Genomic DNA, 22722 nt, shown 5'->3' on the forward strand with positions numbered 1-22722 from the left:
ATTATATACAGGTATGGGAAATAAATATGGGAGAAACAAAACATTGTTTTATGGAATTATTACCAAAACACAATGTGTATTACAGAAATGCTGGGAACAAGGGGCCCCCTTCAGACAATCTAGCTAAGTAGTCTCCAAACCCTTTTTGCCATGTACCCCATCATTTAAATATTTTAAGCATGGACCTCAAGACATGTATATTTATTAATTTATAAATTATATACACATAAATATTCCACGGTACTAGTATATTTTTACATTGCATCATAATATTCTTAATTTCTGTTTTATTTTTAACCCTGTTTATTATTTTATTTTGTAATTTTAAAAATTGTATTCAATATTTTATTCCCACACTCCACTTTGGAGACTACTGATCTCATTGAGCCTCCCACTCAAAACTCTTTCTCAATACAGAACTTCAATTTGTCAAGTTCCTAGAAGAAAAGCGAAGGTAACGCTGCCAGTTGTGAGGTTCTGCCACAGGCAACCAAACTAAGTGAACAAAATTTTCTACAAATAACTGAATTTTCAGAGAAGACAATAAATTGCTTCTAAATTAAAAAATGCCAGCTAAAGCATACCCAGAAAGCCTGGTCTTTCAGGTAGCAGGCTGATGAGTTAGTGCTAGTTCCAATATATTTATTCAATATAGTCATGGATCTTCAAATTCTGCTGTTGCTGGAATGGTATTATTTCACTCACTAGCACAAAGAGTGCATATGACAAACGCTCAGATTGGGCCAGCGCCCTGTGAAATGTTCAGGGATGTCCTGGCCTGGAGGCATGTTCAAGTGTATGCTGTTTGGGAGATTTGAGGACTTGGCTAGGAGAGGGATTTGGGATGAAAGATGGGTTGTAATGTAAAGTGGTGCTGTTAGGATGTCTTTCATATCCACATCAAAAGTGACCTGCCTTCATTTGCCGTTTATACATTGTTAAAAGTTATTTGTCCTGCAATAAAGTGCTGCAGTTCACATCCAGGACTCTCTACCTTGCTGTCACTTGTATATACTTTTTCTCTGCATTAATGCAAGCTCAAGAGGTCTTGCTTTGGAAATAGGAGGTGACAGAGGGAAGGGCAAGAATTCCCTCTGAGCATTTCATCCATTGGATACAGCTATATGGACATTGCTGGTATGAACTGCTGCTTTTGTCCCTTGAAAAGCTATTTCCAGCTTCCATGACTCTGTACTGTCACGATGGGTCACAACATCAGTGCTGCTAATGCTAATCTGATAAACCCTTTATTTGCAACCTCCAAGTCAGCTGGAGAGGATAATCAGTTCCTGTCCCCAGGCAGAAGGCTGAATCCAGAGGTAAGGAAGATGGCCTCCAAATGTGAGTAACAAGCCTCCAAGGACTGTTTGCCCAAAGCCATGAATGTGCTCAAAGATGCAGAAATACCACTTGGGCAAATGATCCCCCTGCAAACAACAAGCTGCTTAAATAAACTGTTAGTTACCTAACAGATAGAAGGTGTACCAAGTTCTGTTACACCATTCACTGACCTTTATTATTTGTGAAAACAGCTGCTTTAATGTGTCACTTGCATACTTGTGTCTATGCTAGTAGATTGTGTCGCATATAAATGAAAGGTAAGATAGTTATTAGCTTTAAGAAGTTTCTGTGACATTAATGAATGGAATATGGTAAATTTATTACTATCAACTATGAGTTGGTCAGGCTGGAGGCAGAGGCAAAATCAGTGATGTGAAAAGTTGTCCTCTTTTGTCTCTCAGAGAATCAGGATTAGTTGGGCTGACAAAAGATAAACAGGCAGATGGCACCTTATGGAGGGCAAAGCATGCTGTCAAAGCACGTAAGACCATCTGCCCTGGGGTTGGTTTGGCTTGGCACCCATTACAACAATAATTTAGAGCAGAAGATAAGAAAATCAAAATGTAAAGACAGAAAAGTAATTGGTGGGGCTCTCAATTTTTCTTATTCATATGACAGGTAGAAGATTCTTCTGCAAAATCCTGGAAAATTTGTGGAAGGTATTTGCCTTGTACAAACACGTTTGCCACACATGTGGACAGTGTGGTCCTAGAGTCCAAAGTGTTCTTAAATAATAGAGAAATTCTACAGCTTCCTTGGAAAACAGGACAGCTAAGGCAGCACAGGTGGTGCCCAGAAATTCTGCATTAGCGTGTGCAGCAATTTCATTGTGCAAACACTGCTCAGAACTGCTAGGTCACCAGCACTACCTTCTTCCCATGATGCCAGATCCATGTCCACTACCTCAAGATAGCATTGCTAAACTCGACAGCCAAAAGGTTTACATCATTTAGAAGTTTGACATAACTATTGAGGTAGTTAGTGATGTATAAAATAAAAACAGAATTGATTCTATTCTTGTGAAAAAATTTGCTCTGCTTCTTTCTTTGTACAAGAACTACTGCGTAGCATGGCCAAATACCTTTGTATAATAAGGCACATGATGGTTCCACCTTTATTCCTTCTTGTATTCTAGATGACTACAGGAGTTTTCTGATTGCCTTGCATAAATCTTTCATCAACCTTTCTTTGAAGGCAAGTGAAAGCTTGTGGTCAGATTCAGGATTTCAAATGTGTTTTCCAGTTTTTCTTAGGGGATGTTTTACAGTAATTAATTCTTATTACTGGTTCATTAAGAAATTTGATGGCTACCATGATATAAACAACAGCATTGGTTGTTTTCCTCCTGCCAAACTTCCTAACTTATCTAACTGGGTCACTGGTTTACTGAGGTGCACTTCAGGGAAAAATTCTGCTGCTGCTTAGTCTGATATTGAGAAGCTGCAAAGGCTTCTTCTCTACAAGAAAGGTCATTAGCACGAAGCCTGATGCATAAGAAATGAGCTGCATGCTAATCCTAGGATTGGCAGCATGAGTAATCTGAGCACGAAGGGAAAGCTCAGGCTCGGTAGGCATGATTCATGCAATGCTACTGGAGTCTGCAGAGGTTGGTGTCTGAACTGAATCATCTGCATCTGATGTTCCTTCTTGCCCAAGAGAAGGAGGGAGCCTTAAACAGCCCTGCACCTCTTTCCCCAGCAGACTGATAAAGCTCCTGACCTCACATTTGTAAGGCTTGTGTTCAGACAAGGAGCAGGGATCATGAACAGTGTTATTCAGCATTGGCAGCTGGTGTAGGTCACTGATATTTCATTTGTGTTATAGATAACGGCAAGCTTGGAATCTTTTTATAGCTACCTAAAGTGTTATCTTTAGTAATAGAAAATAAATTCATTTTAGGGCTTAAACTTGTTTAAACTTTTAAAATCATAAACATGCAGTAACAGGCCATTATTTATACCATTCCTTTCTGCTGTTTTAGTTAATTTCATTTGATTTTTCTAAAAAAGGAATAATTTTGGCCTTATTGAAACCAGCATTAATTCTGTCACTGCCTTCAATGGGCCTAGGATTCAGCATCAGTGTCTATATTTGTAAGTCTGAATTTAGAACAAGTAGGAGAAAGCATTTGGTATATTACAGACAAAAGTCATCTACAAGCTGTGTTCCATGCAGAGTGAAAAATTATATATATTCTGTCTGCATACATGCTTATCCAATTTTTTTAAAACTAGCTCATTGAATCACACATCTTAAGAGTTAACAGATGGATGGTGTCTTTGTACGAGTTTCTACCTGCACTGCTGGACAGAGCAAAAATATTTCTCAGAAGTAAAGTTCTAATCCTACAGACTCATCTGGACCAAGAACAATTTTTTTTTTCATAGAATTTGGCAACCCTGCTCTCTTCAAATGACAAGAAGCTGCACATAAGCCTACATATGAGCTGTGACTCTCATATGGCCTCCAAAAGTCTGGAACCTGCCTATATAGTCTAGTCTGAGAAGGAACAGTTCTAGGAGTAAAGGTGAGCAGGCCATGCAGCAAGTTAGATCAGGATTTGACACAGAAGCTCATTATACTTTTCTGGCAGTCAGCACCTACCATGTCCACATTTTGTTATCTTCTAGAGCTAAGAAACTGTAATTTCTTATAATGCACTTTTACAACCTGTAAAATCAATTGCTTCATATAGTTACACTTCTACTTACAGTTTTGGATTACGTGAGCCATTCTAGTTTTAAATTTCCCTTTACCCTGCATATCAGTAGGTTAGTAGGAGACAGACTGGAGACTTTCTTCTTACCCTGGCATCTGTGGCCTTGTATGAGACAGTGACTCCTTGGTGTATGCTTGTCGTGATGTACTAATGGGCAGGCAGGGACTGTTCAGCCTCTATCAGCCCTCCAGAGTTTAGGTATCGATACACACTTTAGGTGATTTATCTTTTAAGGAAATATTCACTAGTATTAGCTTATAATAACTAAAATTGTAAATACGTTTGCAAAATCACCCTTAAATGGGTAATAGTGAAACGGCAGTGAAAGAATGAAGTCTTGAAAAACACCACGGTACGAGCACACAACCCCATGCCGGTAGTTATCCACCTCTGGCACGGCAATAAGGTAAGGGCACTCAAGGGCGCGCTCGGAGCGCGCAGCGCGATCGCCGCCAGGGCCTGGGGCAGGCACGGCGGCGGGGGCGGCCGCCGGCCGCGGCCGCTGCTCCCAATGACATTCCGAGTGCGCTCCGATGTGTCTGGCGGCTCTGCCGGACCGCGCAGGTGACACAGCCGCACCCCGCCGCCCCAGGGACGGCTTCTCCCTCTTTCACCGCCAAATATCTGGGGAGCAGAGCCCTCCTTGGCCGAGCCCTGCGTGGGCAGGCGCGACCCCCGCAGCAGAGCCGCCGCTCCTGAGGCACCGCCCGGGGTCCGGCGAGCCCCGGGACGTGCGGGCGGCCGGCGCTGTGCCCGGCGGCGCAGGGCGAGGGCCGCGGGGCGGGCGCGCCGCCGCCGCCGCTCCCGGTGCCTCCGCTCGGGCGGCTCCTGGCGGCGGCGGCGCTCCGAGCCCCTCCCGGCCGGCGGGGACGGCGGCGGCGGGGCCCGATGGCGAGACCCGGCGCTGCGTGCCCTCCGCCCGCCCGCCGGGTGATGGTGGCCGCACGGGCGCTGCTCTTCTGGGCGCTGGTTTACAGCTACTGCGGGGTGTGCGCCTGCATCGCCGGGCTGCGGCTGCTCTGGAGCATCGGCCGGCGCCCGGGCGAGACCTTCCGCTGGGTGGTGCGGGAGAACCCCCCCGCCTGTCTCAACGACCCCTCCCTGGGCACCCACTGCTACGTCCGCATCAAGGTGAGGGCGCGGGCGGGGGGAGCGGGCCCGCTGGGCGCGCAGGCACCCACCCCCGCGCTGTGCATGGCACCCCTGCCTGCCCTGCCCGGCTGTGCGGGCTGCGCTGTGCATGGCACCCCTGCCTGCCCTGCCCGCTGTGCGGGGTGCGCTGTGCATGGCACCCCTGCCTGCCCGGCTGTGCGGGCTGCGCTGTGCATGGCACCCCTGCCTGCCCTGCCCTGCTGTGCGGGCTGCGCTGTGCATGGCACCCCTGCCTGCCCTGCCCTGCCCTGTTGCGGGGTGCGCGGACAGCCCGCCTGCCCTGCCGTGCGTGCCCGCACAGCTGCACAGGTGCATCCAGCACCTGCCTGCGCTGCCCCGGCGAGCGGTGCCGTGTCCGGCCCGACGGCGGGGCCTCAGGCCGGGAGGATCGGTGCCCGGCCAGCCCGGGTGCGGAGCCCTGGGTGGGCGCTGAGCGGTTCCTTGGCCCCGGCTATCCCGCAGCCACCGCTCCCTGCACCGCCTCTGCTCTCTGCTGTTTACGGTTTGCCCAGTTGCACCGGGGAGCTCGTTTCGTGCATCCCTGTTACAGGGAAAACGTAGAGCAAGAAGCTAATTGCTGTCCCTCAAGTTGTACAGTTTAAGCCACCAGTCAATTTCTGTACTTGTCTCAGGTCTCTGTGATTTGCTTCTTTACTGAATGCTCTAAATTAAGTTGTATTAGCTAGGCTTCTTTTGCAGCTATAGGTGAGCAGAGAATGCATAGCAGTTTTGTCAAGTGCTATTTTTCATAAAATAAGCATAAAGATCTCTGTTCCCAGGGTTCTGTGCAGATGGTTTTGTGCCAGGCAGTACTAATATAAATTAGTGAGCCTCAGTTTGTCATGATTTGCTTGTTTTCTTTTGCTAACATCATTAGGAGACATGTGTGGGCTTTTTACTCATATGACATGTTCTTTTTTTCCTGTACCACAAAGCAGTAAATGAACAGGCTGCTGGGGAAGTGAGAGGGGTATGACAGTAATAGAAGAGCATTTGGGGGCAAATCGAATTGCTGTCAATATGACAGTTGATCACTCATTTCAGGAAGTAAGAAACTCTTGCTGTTGGATAACAGCAGGTTAATGGATTACTTTCCAAACACATATATCCTACAAATCCATTCAGATTTCAATAAAACAGCCAGTGTTGGAAAAGGTGGCAACATCCTATGTCTGTTCTGGGGGTTGGAAAAAGGAAACAGCAGCAACTGAAAAAGTCCAGGATGGGCTTAGTTTGGGCCATGTGATATATAAACTGCTGCTGTAGAAGTGGGAATAGAATTTTCAGGAGTAAAGGGAGTTCCTTAAAAGCAACAAATAGATTAGAATAAAAACATGGAGGGTAAATCCCAAGAGAACACTGACTGAAAGAAACAGCATGGAGGAGGGCTTACCTATTACTCACTAAATGAGAAACTGTGGAAGAAGACTGAGAAACTTCTACTTTTTTAAATATAAAAGGATTAAAGGCAGAGTGATATGGAGAATGATACAGATGATGTAATGGCCCCAAAATTTACTAGGAATTTATTTTTACCTCTAGGGACTTCAAGTTCATTGGCATCCCAGAGATGAAATACCAGTGTAATTAGGGGCAAATAAGAAAAAGTCCCTATTATATCCAGAGCAAAAGTCTCTATTATATCCAGAGCAAATATTAAAAATCCAAATAGTTCCCTCTTCAGAGCCCTTTCAAGAATGAGGATGTAAGTTAATGGTTTTGGAGCTCGTTAGTGACTTACGAGTGTAAAGATATGTCAGAGCATTTGAAGCATCTTGGCAAGAAAACCTTTTTTCATGCATTTGTGATCCTTGCCCTGATATTAGCTCTTGATGTGTAGCAAAGGCATGGGGTTTTTCTTTTTTGAAATAGCAGAGATAGTGCAGGCTTTGACATTTGTTCAGGAGCTGTACAACCCTTCTTCCTGCAGTTTCTTTCACATGACTTCTAAACAGTATTTTGTGAGCTAACTCCCAACTTCTCTATCTACTTCTGTGTCAGAATTCAGTAAAACCTCTAGGTCATAATCACAGTTTATTTAAATTCTACTGGATTTGACCTTCAGTCAGTGCAAGCTTGTGTACATCCATTCACTTCAATAGCATTTCAGTGTTCAGCTTCTACAATAAGTAAGTTGCCTGCTTCTAATTCTCGTAAGACCCAATTCCTTAAAAGTTGCATCAGAAACTGACTATTGACACAGCAGAAAGAAGATTACAACATCAAAGCTTATTTTCTGAAGTGGGTCTGAATCCTAAAATGATAAAAACTAGCAAATATGTCTTGCTTTCTGGTTACTTAATTTTGATTGCTTTTGGTTGTTAAGAATCCATGTGGTCCTTTATCATGCCAGAATGCAATGTGATGGTTTTAAATAGTTGCATAATCTTACCAGCTAAGTGAAAGATTGGAAGTGCATTTACAGTATTCTGCATTTTAAAGTCTTTCATAAAGCACATGACTGGTGTCAGTGTGGAAGCAGTGTGCTTGCTGTGACAATAACCTGCATTTCCCAGTGGCTATGCCAGGCAGTGCTCTGTCAGAAGTGTTTGTGTGCTCAGGGCTGGGCTGGCACACAGGCACAGCCTGGCAGGCACTGGGGATGGTCCTTCCCGGAAGAAGCTGTGGTGGGTCTGCAGGGTGTGGGACACTCAGCATTGCCAGGGTGTAGCAGATACCTGATCTCAGAAGTAAAGAAGGCTTCAGCTTCAAAACTGATCATTTGATATTATTTTAGGTGCACTGTATTGTTTCTTAGAATATGGTCTGAAACCATCATTATTCTCAAATCCCAAAGCAGCAGTTCTATGCAGCAATAAACACACTTCTTTTTCTCTTCTTTTAGGATTCAGGGTTACGATTCCACTATGTGGCTGCTGGAGAAAGGGGCAAACCACTCATGTTGCTGCTTCATGGCTTTCCAGAATTCTGGTAAAACACCCTTCACCATTTTCTATTATAAAAGAGGCTGCATAAGATACCCAAGGATGAACACCTCTGCTTAAATATCCCCAGTGTGATCCCTTATATGCATTTATGAATACTAATGGCATGAAGTTTCAGTAGGCAATGAACCATTGAAACATTTTTTTAACTGCTGCATCCACAAAAAAAAAATTCCTTCAGACTAACACAAACCAACCATCTTTTTCATACTGTCAATCCATTTTTCCTCAGGTATGTACCCTTTCCTGCAAACTTTGTGAAGGAACTGCTAATTTTAAACAAATTTCCTGTTTGGATAGTACTTGTACTATATGGCTAAACATGAATTATAGCAGAGGGTGTTAAAATAAGGATCCATTACATGTTAAGTGCAATCAGGATTGCTCCATTTATTAAAAATACTACACATTAATTTTTAACTAGGGGAGGGGAAGAACTATGAGTTCTATAGGCTATTGTGCAGCCTAATTTCAGAATGCTACTCAGGGAAAAAGGTTCTATTATTAGTTCATCACAAGATGAATGATGAATCAAACCCAATCCTAAATGTTTGTTTATAACAATGAAAAGCAGTCATGTGTCCAATGATTTAACCAAATTACTCAGGCTGTCATTGTCAGGTTTAACTAGTGAAGCATGGCTTACAGAACTTGCACAGGAAAACCAGTAAGGGAAAAAGGGAGTAGTAATGCCAGAAGTACAGCAAGGTAAATGATCCTTTTCCTTACCAAACTCAGCTGTAGGGCTAGAGGCCACTGCTGGAGCTGTGATCTTCCAGTCTGTACTCAGGTCGTACCACGCTAAACTGACCCAAGTAGAAGAGAGGTCAGTTCTCTTCCCTCAGCAATTTCCCCTAGCTACTAATGCCCTTCAGGGTGGTGGGACAGAGACACATTTCTGATACGTTAAATTTTCAAAGAACATTATTCTAGTAATAAATTGCTATCTAAAATTATTAAAGCTGTAAACTTTGATTGAAAGGACAGTTAGATGGGTCAGTGCATATTCTCTTCAAACATTATGCATATCTTGCATAAAGCATATTCTAACACAGGCAATGAGACTACAGCTGATTTCCCCTATGGGGGAATAGTAATGGAGAAATTAGCATTTTATATACATATTCTACTGAGATTAGGTATATTATTTTTAAAAAGTAGAAAGTAATTCTTACAGTTTAGAATAGTGAGTCATGCTGTAAGTGGCAGCTACTAGATTGTATTGTCTGACCATTCAAAAGGGATGAATAAAAAACCTGTTATGTAGGTCACTGGGACCACCAAGAGTTTCTATCACTATTTTGAAAAAGAACACTATATGCTAATAGTCTGTAAACCAGTCATATTACCAATATTTGTGTTAGGTTATTCATTCACTCAGTGAGTTCTTTTTCATTCAGGAATAGTGATTGTTCCGAGAGCACAAGATAAAATAACCACAATTTAAGAGACATGTAAAGCAGCATCAAATTTGTATTGTTTGTCTAGGAAAACAAAAAGGATATTATCCACAATTACAGTTCTTAATTTTAATAAATCCTCTGCCTTCAAATGTCTCAAGGTTATAACTAGGACAAATATAACCAGACAATACTGACCACTAAGAGTGACAGAGAATGTCTGAAGGTGACAGATCACTAAAGAATGTAACATACCAGAGCCAATTAAGGTTTTAGATGCATAAGAACTTGAAAATCAATACATTGTGAAAGGTCAATAATAAAATACTTGAAACTGGACATAATGTGTTGAGGCAGCTGAGTACTTAAAAGTTGTGTGTGAGCTGCTACATTTTATACGACTTGCTCTTTAGAAAAAATATGATCAGAAAGTCTCAAAATAGATTCAACCTTATGAGCATAGAGGCATTCACAACATTTCCAAATTCTGCTTGCAAAGCAGCTGTCCAATATTTATATATCATATGGGATAAAAGGGTTTATTTGAATATAAAACCTACCCATTTGATAGGTCAGATATTTGGAGACTGATGGACTGTTGTGAAAACAGAGGATGAGAATAGCTTGTAGACATTTTCAGAAAACAAAAATAGATGATTTATGTATTTATGGGCCTGGTTCTTTCTTATTGAAGTATATAGAATAGCTGCAACAGTTACCATGGCAAATTCAGCTTCCAAGTCATTATATAACGCCTGTAAAAAATTCATTCCCAGAGATCTCAGCTAAACCTTGTCTTCACATTATATAGCACTGAATGAAAATGTTCCGACTGTTTTGTTTATATGAAAACAGATTCATACCACTGAGTGTTCCTGTAACCTTATTTAAGTTCAAAGTCCCTAATAGGCCGGAGGCAAAGGTAAAGTGGAAGAGCCCATGGTCTGATACAGATATTGTTCGGATTAAGATAGAATTCTGTGCATCACACTTACAACCACTGATAATCCAAATGTTATATATCCTTTCTCTGAAACTGTTGAAACAAGCAGAAATAAAAGCTAAATCCTAGCACAGAGGGATGCAGTCACTGTTATATATGTCCAGAAGAATCCTGTTTTTCCTACATCTTTCTAGTACAGTGTAAGATAAGACTATGTCTGTCTTGGTACTGGCTATTCTAAAATTTATTTGGTTTCAATAACAGCTGAAGGACAGGTGGTTCTTGCAGGTTAAGACCCACCATTTTCTTTTTATTTTTGCTTCAAAACCCACATGCAGCCACTACATACAGTTACAGAGAGAGGAATAGCCCAGGCCTTTGCCTGAGTTCTTGCCTTTGTATGCCTTTTGATGTATGTAATGCTATCACTCTTTTCCATAGAAACACAAGGATGAAATACTTTGTCTAGTCACAACACATTGAGAGAGCCTGTTCTGCAACAGTTCTGGCAGAGAGACAGAGATGAAAGTGTACACAGGATAAATCCTATAAACTTCACCAAGATCATTTGTTATTAACTGGATTTCTTTCTTTGGTTTATTCAGCATATGAATTATCTGACATTCTTTTTCTGAATAGAAAAAAATTGAAAAACATGGCTGTGAGTAAGCGAGGGAGAAGAGAAGTTTTTCAGATCTTACTCATTTGATGCCACTATGGCTCCAAGGATAAAACAGAATAGTCCTCCCTGTGCCCTGGTTTATGCCTGCTTCCTTTGCAGCAAAGGGACTGTGCCAGACTCCAAGAATTGTTGAAAAACCCTGGCTCTGACCATGTTCCCTTTGTGGCAGCTGAACTTTTTTACTGGGGGATTCAAGACGGGAGCACAAAACTACTGCAGCCACAAAGGACCATCAGCACAGCACAGAAAGGAAAAAGAATCTCAACGCAAACAAAGCCATGCTAGTTTATCCTCAAATACTGGGTGCAAAAGCATTGTGTGAATTTTTGGTATGATACTGCTTGACCTTGTAACTCCAACTTTTTTTCCCCTTTGTTAGGTATTCTTGGCGCCATCAACTGCGGGAATTTAAAAGTGAATATCGAGTGGTGGCCCTGGATTTGAGAGGTTATGGAGAAACAGATGCTCCTCCTCACAAAGAAAATTACAAGTTAGATTGCCTGATAGCAGACATAAAGGATATTTTGGAATCTCTAGGTGCGTTACTAGAAGAAAAATCTACTTGACTCAAAAATTACTTAATTTTCTAGGAAAAGAAACCCATACAAAGATCTAGCACTGGATTTTTGTTTGGTTGGTTGGTTTTTTAATATATGCATTGCAGAGGTGTATAAATCTAAGGATACTAATATAATTTGGACAATTATAAATGAAGAAGTGTTGTTTTCTATTTACAATGTGTGTGTCTGTATAAGCAATATGTAAAGATGATTTTTTCATCAGGAATTTTGAAAAGAAAATTCCTATGTACTGTAAAACGCAGTACAAACCTATGGTTCCTTTCCTTAGGAAGTCTTTCCTCCTAATCACTTGCCTTAGTGGATAATATTCTGAGTTAGAGTCTTAAAGCACTTGCAGACCAAGGAATTTATATCAGATGACATTCTTCTTGCACAAACAAAACATAGTAAGTATTGTGGGCTTTACAGAGATGGTGAGAGTTCATCTGCTGTACTGGGAAAAAAAAACCTCCAAAAATGCTACCCTTTGCACAATACTACTCCTGTCAGTTCTGAAGAGCTGAATCACTCTGTCTTACACAACAGTGAGAGCAGAAGGGAGAACAAGGGGCACACTGCTCTCTGTGGCAAATACACAGGGTAAAGGTCTAGAGCTGAAGTGCAAAATTGGCCCCTCCAGCTCAGTTTGAAGTGTCCCTGTTTGGGTGATAAATTGTAACCCCTGGTTAGAAGGCTATTTCCCTTCCATATCAAGATCAACACAAGGGATTAGATTGTCATTCTCTGAGTAATTTTAATTCCCTGGATATTCTAGCCAAAGTAAAATAACTTACTGCATTTCATATGGAGAAATAATAAAGCAGTGATTCAAGTTCTGAGATTTGAATTTTGCTTTGCTTCTGATGTTTGAGTATTGGCAAAAGATTGGGCAGGCAGTCCTCACACAGTGTTGACATTTTCCAGCCTTTGCTGGTTGTGTTAATCTCCATGGTAATGCCATGGTTATGCTTGAGAAGTGCTCTCAGCATAATTCAATTTCAGAGGGATTTAAATGTTTTTGGGAAAATCACTTCAGAGCCTTATCTTTGTTTGTCCTAATCCCAAGTTAAATTCTTTTGGAGAACTTGATTATATCAAAAGTGCTCCAAAAGATTTCTATCCAAGAGGGTTTATAAGGCTCTTTGACAACTGTGTCCAAATTTATGTCAGAATTCTAAACATCTTGGCTTTTATACGTTTCATTTGTAGTCTGTTGCTCACCATTCCAGTCCTCAGTGAGGAGGATGATGGTACCTGACACTAGAGTATGTTGTTTTCCAGCGGTGGTTTAAGAAGGAGTGTTAGAGCTTTCAAAACACTTGGTCACTATCCTGCCCATGCCACTTCTATTGCTGCTAAAATACAATTTTTATTGATGGAAGAATAAGTATGTGAATGTCCAGAACTTACAAAATTTCCAACAAAACAGCATATGGAGAAAAGCTACAGGCCTCCTAAGTATATAAATGGGAGTGTTTACACATGCTTTATATATAGCTACTAAGTATAATGCCCACTTTTTGCATAATGATGCCCCTGAGTGCTTAGATAACCTCTCATATTCAGAGAAATACATTAGGATTATTTTTGTTCTGGAGGTGCTCAGGAGATTGCTCAGTCTTCTTGTCTGCAGTTTCAAATTCCAAACTCCCTAAACATGGCAAATGTACATGTGTTACAATGACTGCAGGCTGAAGTGTCTATCTGACCCTGCACTGGCCAAGATGCACACTGAGTGACTTCAGGGTGACATGGAGGTAGTAGAGTTAAAGTTTAATGAAGTCCAATTAAATACTTTGACATATTTGTACATTTTTGAACTATAACAGTGCCCTATTTTTTCTGACTGTTAGTAATGGAAATGGTGCAGTATTAAAGTTACATTAATGAATGTGCTGAACCACCTATTCAGCCCAATAATAATTTTATTGTATGAGCTGATTTCTGTGGATACAAATTCCTTTGAAATTAAAGCATGTGTCTGTGTTTATGTGGTAGGATACAACAAGTGTGTGTTGATTGGCCATGACTGGGGAGGAATGATTGCTTGGTTGGTGGCCATATGTTACCCTGAAATGGTGACTAAGCTGATTGTGGTTAATTTCCCTCATCCTTCTGTATTTACAGGTAAGTTTGACGGTAGTCTTTGTTAATCCAAAGTATCTGCATTTTGGTCATGATTGTGTTTGCTTTGAGAACCAACAGCCTGCCTCAGTAGATAAGTTCTATGGCTCTCACAGTCTGGATGGTATTTTATGAAGCAGTAAGATATCAAGTGTTTATTTGACTTCTGAAAATAAATTTATTGTAGGAAATGGGAATGCTTGCCACAAAAGTTTCAGATGTTTTTTTAATCCTTGAGGGTCCACAAACATAATTTTCAAACACATGAATCTGTTTTGTTGCACTTTATCACTGTTTATCACTGTTATATATATCAGGAAATAATTCCCAAAGAAGGATGTATATTGTATTACACTTTGGTAAAGGCCACACTGCATTATTAAATCTGCATAAGCCTGTCTTTGTATGAATGTGAATCAGACATTAGAATTACATCCTGATTTAGGTGACAAGTGACAATTTGTGATCTGATACAATATTCATTGGAAGAAGTCTTTCCAGGCTACTTAATAGATGCTCAGGAATATACCAGTACTTTGCTGAAGCAGGACTAGTTTCACTATTTGTTGTGTGATAGAGTTGAGTTTGTCTACTACCCAGAATTACAAAACATTTATAGGAATTATATCAACATTCAGTAATGAAAAGGAAAGTACTATCTCACTAACTTGAATTTTTTCAATTGCTGGCCTTACCCTATCTCCATTTAAAAAGTCACCCCATTTCCCCATAAATAGCTAAGAATATTCAGCAGAATTTTAATTTTCATTTCAACTGAATGTAAATCTGACCGTACACTGTGGGATCAGCCACAACATCCATATTTGTTGTTCTCACAGTGTTCTTGGGCACCTTTCTAAGATACTAAAGAACATTTTGCCAGGTGGTAAATCCACACTTACCCATGTAGAGCTCTGTTTTCCACACGAAAGCAAAAGATTTTGCAGTGTTTTCAATGAGACCAGGAGCGAGACTGTAGAGAAGATAATTGCATTTTATTATAGTATTTGTTTGCATATTTGTTGAACTACAAAAGCTGTACCTTAATGAATTCTCCCTACATCAAATTTATTCTACTTTGGATTAAAAGAAAACACACCATTTATAAATAGTATAGAAAAGTAAAGTGATCAGTGCTGACAATGGTCCATCAGGAAAAATATAATGGATAATGCAATTTAAGAATGTATAAGATATGAAACTTTAGAAGATAGGTAACACTTCAATTTCTGTTGGCTTAAAACCCATTTCTATTCACTGTCAGAATTAATATTTCAGAGAGATGTCCTGTGTTGGGAATGTGGTTTTTTGCATTCCTAAATTTGCACCTGTAAAGGAAAAGTTCTAGACTTCCTAGTACCTACACACATTGTCTGCTTGCTTTGAGGAAGTCAGGTATTTGAATGTCAATGTTGGCTCTTGAAACTCACTGGAGACACAGCTCTACAATTTAAAAATAAAACAGTCAATGCAAGTTGGTGATAGATAGATAGATAGATAGATAGATAGATAGATAGATAGATAGATATAGATAGATATAGATAGATAGAATTTTCTTTTGCTATATATGCTATGTCTTTAAAAATGACTGTAAAAATCTTTGAAAAGTGATTCTATGTAATCTTGATTACAGTTCTTGAAATTGCCAAATAGACACTGTTAGAAAAATTCTTTACTTCAATGAATAGTAGTGATGCAGTTTTTAGGATGTCAGTGGATTATCATCTACAGATTTCTGTGCATCACATCATTGATGAGAGAAATACCTATTTATGCCTTTTATTCCATATCTGGAAAAAAAATGCTTTGGACTAGCTACACAAATAGATCTCTAAGTGAAAAATTACCATGCAATTAAACTCTCCAGTGCTGCTGTCCTCACCTAATCTTTGGCAAACTTTTATTTTGCTGGCTGTTTCTACTAACATTTATAAAAGAAGTACCTTTTAATGGCCACATCATATATTTACTCCTGAAACAATAATCATCTTTTGTCACACAGCATACTTTAATGTAGTATTTTTAAAACATTCCTTTAAGTTTAAAAATAGTAATATTACTAGTAATTTTGTTTGAGCCATCAGTTTTCATTTTTAATTCATGGACATTTTTGTTTCAGAATACATTCTACGACATCCATCACAATTGATTAAATCTGGTTACTACTTCTTTTTCCAAATGCCATGGTTTCCTGAATTCATGTTTACACTAAATGATTTCAAGGTGAGCAAAATGAATGCTCTTGTTTATGTATGTAACTGTGAGTAATGGAATAATTGCCACCTACATTGATCCCTTCTGGTGTAGTTATTACTGGAAAAAATATAGAGCCTTCTGACTTTTCTTCTTAAGCTTTATATAAAGTAGCATACAAGTACATAGAGCTTCTGAGATTAACTCTTACTTCTGCATTTCTGGGAGGTGCTGAGGGAGGTACTTTTAACCTCAGCACTGCAGTGCATTACTGCACCTAGACGGTCAGCTGGTTTCACTTGTGCCCGTACCAGTGGGACACCGCTGGTGCCTGGGGAGCTCCTGCTGACTTATCTGAAGTTCCTGTGTGCAGTGGGACATCCTCTTATCTCTCAGAGCCTGCCACAGGGCAGGCAGTGTGGGAGGCTGGGCATTGCATCCAGCCAGGTGATGAATTGTGCCCGAGAAGCCAAGGCCAGGCCTTGGTATAACCTTAAACGTGAGCAGGAGCCGATAGAAAAGGACAACAATGCGGGATACACCCTCCTACACACCAACAGCCCGAGCACAGCTCCCCGTGCTGCACATACAGGGCACAGCCAGCAGGGAGGCCAGGAATCCTCCTCCCTCCTGCTCTGCCACCTGCTGGGGTCCATCCCAAAAAAACCTACGGGCCGGCACTTGCCTGTCACAGGTAGCAGGGCAGGATGCAGTAACTTGGTAATACTGGTATTTCTCTGTACTTGATTCTTCTGGAATAAGTTCTACTAGAGATGTTTACCTTGTGCTTTACACATAGCTCTCTAAAAACTCATTTGAACCATTCATTGTACTTTGAACATAAATAGATTTTATAAATGTACATAAACAGATTTTAGAAAGATGTGTCCTGTTGAAGGAGACAAATCACATTTTCTAGCTATCTTACATAATAGTTTTTTCTTCTTGCTTTTGTAGGTTCTGAAAAGTTTATTTACCAGCCAGGCTACTGGAATTGGAAGAAAAGGCTGCAGATTAACTGCAGAGGATATTGAAGCTTATCTCTATGTCTTTTCACAACCTGGAGCATTAACAGGACCCATTAACCATTACAGAACTCTTTTCAGGTCAGTATAATATTCCCAAGCAAAGGAAAATATTCTAGAAAATCACCTGGAGCCCAAAGGTGTTACTGCTGCTCCTCTCCTGCCGCTGGACCAGGGGAAACCCCCAGGTGTGTTCCTGAAACCTCACCAGGTGGGCACAGGCCCAGTCAAGCAGTGAGAGGCCAGGTGTGTTCTGAGAGGTGTCCACACAAAACGGCAAAACAAGCAGAGTGCACGAAAGGAAAATCTTTGTTTCAAAATCTAAAAAAGCAATGACTCTTCTTCATTCACAGCCCCCATGGCAATCCCAAAAATCTGCCTCTACATAATACTTTAAAAATTAACACCAATTAATTGTTTGCATTACAATTCATATTATGATAATATCTATCAAGAGCTTATTATTATATAATACTACTAGATGATATGGCATCCAAGTATGCTACCCTTACTTGTAACTTTACAAGACCATATCTGGCACAATTTTATTGTGTTTAGGCTATCTCTGTTTTTCAGAAGGGTGGGAGAGGTTTTTTATAACTAAGCCTTAAACTAACCTAACTTGGTTTGGGTTTGGGGTTTTTTTGTTCCTTTATTGGTCTTAGCAGACTCACTTCATAGAGTAAAACAGAGATAGCATCATAATAGGAAATATTTTTGCAAGATTAATATTTATTTTCTCAAACAGCTTTCGAATGGTTTTAACTTTCCTGAAAGGAGTTGGCTTGGTCTTAGAGACAGACACCCCCTTTTTCACCCACCAAAAACAGGGCCAGAAGATCTTAACTCTGCATATATTCTACTTATAGCACTAACTTGGACTATATCAAGAAGAGTGGCATTGAATTTGGTTTTCCTTTGCCATCTCCAGTCTTCAGCAGTGATAAATGTCCTGCATGCTTCTCCAACAAAAGATCAGCTTCCCAATATCCTTTAAAACAGCAATTCCCTTCTTTCCCTAAACTCAGGCAGTAGATGTTTGAAGTAAAATAACTGTTCATTTTCCATGGTCCAAATTTACTGCCACCTTTCTGTGCCACTGTCAGGAGAGCAATCAGCAGGGAAAACACTGTGAGGGAAACAGGGAGCTGAGCTAGGTGCTGCCTTGTACAGGCGGAGACGGAACTGGAAGGAGAAAGCAGAAAGCTAACCCCAAGCATGGCTGACAGTGGGGAATAAATGAGGCAGCTGTGCTGGTAACAGTACACTTATTAAAGCTGTGCAGAGAGCAGCCGATGCCACCAGTGGGATATCCGAGGGCCACGGCGGCGCTGCCTGCCCGCCAGCGGCTCCCCGTCCTGCAGCAGCCCCGGGCAGGGCTGATGAGGAGCTCAGAGGCCGCAGCGCCCCGAGCCCGGCTCGTTCCACCAGCAGCACCTCGCTCCAGTGCGTGTGCACATTAACCAGCTGCTCCTCTGACAACAGCAGTGACGTGCCTGTGACAGCTGAACTGCTCTGGGACTCACAGACAAAGGGAGGAGTTGTGAACCTTTAAACTATTGTTTCAGGCCCTTTCAGACTCAAAAACACAGTGAAGTATCAGTTTTAAGTCAGAAAGTATCTTCATAGCTATTAATTCCTCCATGTGTTTTGTGTGTATGTTTGTGCATTGTTTGCTTTATTCTTCTAATGAAAGTACACCTGCACTGAATTCAGAGAATCTTATTTAGGTGCTGTCTGCCACAATGCAGCAGGCTTTGGACTGGAACAGAAAGATCAGTCACTCAGTTCTTGCCACCAGTTCTGAGGTCACACCTTATGGGATGGGAATTGTTAAATATGAAAACTGGATTGGAATTTTCCCTTTCTCTCATCTAAGTCATTAAGCAGCACCTGGATGCTAAGGACTTATATTCACCATAACTCCCAGTGGGCTGATACTGGTGACCTACGTTCTAAAGGGTTCCAACTCATTACTATCCACTTGGAGGTGCATTCTTCAGAGCCTAATTCTTCTGGAATGTTATTTCCAAAGAGAAAATAACCTACTTCCATCCATCACCAGAATGTCTTTTTATAAATAGCACAGTGGTCATTCCTTTCACTAGATATTAAATACAAACACTTTAAGAATAAATCCATAAAGTTTTTATATCATGCTTGGTAAGAAGCTGCAACTTGAATTTCTTCTGATACACCATTTATTTAGAAAATAGCATTAGTTCTCTTGTAACAATTAAGAAGTACTTCACTGTTTACAGAGAAACTGTGTAACAATGCTGAAAGTCTGAGTCTGTTTTTCAAAGACTAATATTTCACGAATTGAACTTCCCTTTCTAAATGAGAAATCTGTGCATTAATTGTTATTAAAGGCAATTTCTGGAAATTTCACGCATGATATAATTTCCCATATTCCAGACTGAACAGAAATATAATGCAATTCATGGGCAATGAAAAGTGACAAAAAAGCCTGTGAAAAAAAGCCTGTATAAAGCCTGATAGAGTTTACCTAAGTGAGGCTGCAAACCTTGCAAGGCACAAAACAGTAAACTGTACAGTGGGGAGAAAACACACATGTTAATAGTGAAGAGATCCAGGATACTGGAGTAAAAGGTGAAGAGATTAGTCTCAATGCACAGAATCAGATATTAGATTATCAGTTTTTAAAATTGGTACTATGAATAAGCTCTGGTTCAGTGGGTGAGGTCAGGCTGTTTGCAAAATGAGATTTAAATCCACTGGTAGAAAATGCCATTTTAAGAATTTTTGTAATCATCAATCAAAATGAAATTACTATCTAAAGTGATCTTTTATTAACATTTCTTGACTTTGCATGTAAGTAGAGAGGAAGAATGTCTTCAAAGTCTCATTTTATTTGTCTTACTTTAAACTAAGACGTCACCTTCTTTTTCTTGCTTTTTTTTACAGGTCTCTGTGTTTTATTAAACAAGACCTAACTAAGTGTGTTTTATTTTTCAAGCTGCCTGCCTCTGCAGAACCATGAAGTCATCATGCCAACCCTGCTGTTATGGGGAGAAAGAGATGCATTTATGGAAGTTGAGATGGCAGAAATTACAAGGATTTATGTTAAAAATCATTTCAGATTAACTATTTTGTCAGAAGCCAGTCATTGGCTCCAGCAGGATCAACCTGACATAGTGAACAAGTTGATATGGACCTTTCTTAAGGAAGAGACAAAAAGAAAAAGAGAATGACTGTTTGTACATGTTTTAAGGGGTCTAAATAAAAGCTCTTCGGATTTAAAACCTAATTGTTATCAGGGCCATATTTCCAGCCTGCCTTCTATTTTGAGCTCTGTTAGAGAAGTGTTTTCATTGTACTGTACATTTGGACACTAATCGTACAGCTAAAAGAAGTGAGTATGAGAATATATGATACCAACATTGGTTTTACCTGTATACTTGTATTTTGCACATAAAAACACCTGCCTTAAAATACATATGTATTTGTACAGAAAGAAAATCATGGAAAGTTGCTTGGTTTTGTTTTCTCCCTTGCTTTACAGTTGTAATGTGTGGTGCCTTTTACAAATTTATAACGAAACAATAGAGTGGTGCCATACTGAAGAAAGTCACAAGTTTTCATTCTAGATCTGCCTGAATTTTTAAAATGTATTTTACCATTAAACAGTAACTCTTTTTATCTATATTTTAGCATACTGAACGATTGAAACTTTTCTGGGTACGTTTCTAGTCTTCAAGTGAATAATGATCCGTATCTTGTTGTATTGTTGAATGCAGCTGCTTTGCGCAATGTGTTTTTCTTTCTTGACTAAAAAATGGGAAACCTGTACACTCCACATGTCTGAACAAGAACAATGGAAAATTAAGATATAACATGTATCAAATCCACCTCTGTCTAATAAAATGCAACTTACAAGCCTCCCTTTACTTTATCTGTCTTCCTATGGAGAGATTTGCTGAAGCTAAGAACTGAATTTGAATAGCTGAAGCGTCTGGTCTGGTATTCAGCCTGGACACTCATGCTATGATTGTTGACAATTTTTGAAAATAATGCCTCGTTGTTGGCATTATCCTTCCTATGTCAGCAACTACTGTTCTTGTCTCCAAGAACTGCTGCCAAGTTCCTGTGTTTATAGGAGGAAGAGACGCAATGAATATGGACACAAAGGGTAGAATTAACTTGCATGTGATGGCAGGGAAGAAGAAAAGACTGTATGCTAACTACAATGGGAAAAGAAGCAAAAATACGAGACCACGGGATAGGTGTCACGTGTCTGTCAGGTTTCCAAAGCCTCCCTCTCCACCTGCAAAGCAAGCACAGTGCCCTGGAATCAGAGGTGAACAAGAGCCCACTGAGGGAGGCATCAGGGCCAGGTGAGCCAGAACAACTGTCCCCACCAGAGTAGAACAGAGCTGGGAGATGCTGTGGAGCCCCAACACATCCCCACACTGCCAAGTGTGTCATCCCTTTGAAGCCACTGTGTCCCACTCGGTGTGGTTGCAGTGTAACCCTCAATGTAACCCTCGCCAGGGAAGACCAAGCAGTGCTGCCTGCCCAGCGCTAGCTCATGGCTGGAGACCTGCTCTCGTCCCCAAATCCCAGCAGAGTCTCCTCAGGATCACGACAGTGGTGTTATATTTGCTTCTTTCCATCCACCACTGGTACCTGCCTTTCAAGCATTTTCCCCTGAATACTTCCAGCATTTATGAACGTAAACGGTTATGTGCTTCTCTTACTTACACTATGAAGGTGGAAGGCTCTCCCTTGTCTCAGGAGGTGGCACAGAGAGGCTTCTATCGCCTGTGCAGCAGTTTTGCTGTGGCAAGACAGAGAGTGCTGGGGAGTAGGGATTTTCCTGCAGAGCACCGGCTACTCGGAAACCGCAGCCCGCCCCGCTTCCTTCCCCGCGGCAGGTGCACACGGCAGGGGCGGCCGCGGAGCCGGGCCCCTCACACGAGGGCGCTGCGCTCGGGGGACGCGGCGGGAAAGGCCTTCGAGTGCGGGAACGGCCCTCGAGTACGGGAGCGGCCCTCGAGCGCGAGAACGGCAATCGAGTGCGAGAATGGCCCTCGAGTACGGGAGCGGTCCGCGGTGGGAACGGCTCACGTGTGCGCCAGCAGCTCTGGCATGCAGGAGCGGCCCTCCCGTGTGGGGCGGAGCGGCGGCCGGTAGGGGGCGCACTCCCAGCGGCACCCGCCCTCGGCCGGCGGAGGCACCGCCCCATCAGTGAGGCCCCGCCCCCATCGGTAGGCCACACCCTCCCCTCGGGTTCCCTGCTGGGGGCGGGGCCAGGCTGGCAACACCGGCTCTCATTGGTGGAGGCCCCTGCTCGCCCCGCCTCGCAAGCGGCGCGGGGAAGGAGCCGCGTCCCGCACGGCGCGGGTCCCGCGGCGCTCCCGCTCCGGGGCCGGTTACTGCCCGCGCCCCGAGCGCCGTCCCGGTGCTCTCCGTGAGTGCGGCGGCACGCCGCCAAGGCACCGACTATCCGGTGTCTGTCGCCCTGCCGTGCGCGGAGCGGAGTGGCGGCCGGCACATGGCGCGCTGCGGCGGCGGCGCAGCGCCGAAGGGCCCCGGCCCGGCGGCGGCGGAGCGGCAGCGGCTGAAGGAGGCGCTGGCCGAGCAGCTCCGGCAGGACCTCGACAGGTGGGCGCGG

At 42.0% G+C, this 22722-nt stretch overlaps 2 protein-coding genes across 2 annotated transcripts in view; both read left to right on the forward strand.

Annotated features, from left to right (window-relative positions):
* The first annotated feature begins 4948 nt into the window (after positions 1-4948).
* EPHX4 (epoxide hydrolase 4) lies at positions 4949-20985 on the forward strand. The gene is made up of 7 exons (XM_030953621.1): positions 4949-5191; positions 8058-8143; positions 11562-11719; positions 13741-13869; positions 15986-16089; positions 17017-17165; positions 20065-20985. Exons 1-7 carry the CDS (start codon positions 4949-4951, stop codon positions 20297-20299), a joined length of 1104 nt encoding a protein of 367 aa, XP_030809481.1. The 3' UTR covers positions 20300-20985.
* Positions 20986-22490: 1505 nt separating this feature from the next.
* Positions 22491-22722, forward strand: part of LOC115906632 (AP2-interacting clathrin-endocytosis protein-like) — a 35707-nt gene continuing 35475 nt past the window's right edge. The window contains 1 exon segment of the mRNA XM_030953977.1: positions 22491-22712. Coding sequence (XP_030809837.1) covers positions 22603-22712 — 110 coding nt within the window. The 5' untranslated portion in view covers positions 22491-22602.

This window comes from Camarhynchus parvulus, chromosome 8 (assembly GCF_901933205.1).
Source record: "Camarhynchus parvulus chromosome 8, STF_HiC, whole genome shotgun sequence".
Taxonomy (NCBI): domain Eukaryota; kingdom Metazoa; phylum Chordata; class Aves; order Passeriformes; family Thraupidae; genus Camarhynchus; species Camarhynchus parvulus.

Coding starts and splice junctions, on each gene's coding strand:
- EPHX4 (XM_030953621.1), top strand. CDS start 4,949: ATGGCGAGACCCGGCGCTGCGTGCCCTCCGCCCGCCCGCCGGGTGATG. Junction 5,192..8,057: donor ACTGCTACGTCCGCATCAAG/GTGAGGGCGCGG, acceptor CTCTTCTTTTAG/GATTCAGGGTTACGATTCCA. Junction 11,720..13,740: donor GGATATTTTGGAATCTCTAG/GTGCGTTACTAG, acceptor TTTATGTGGTAG/GATACAACAAGTGTGTGTTG.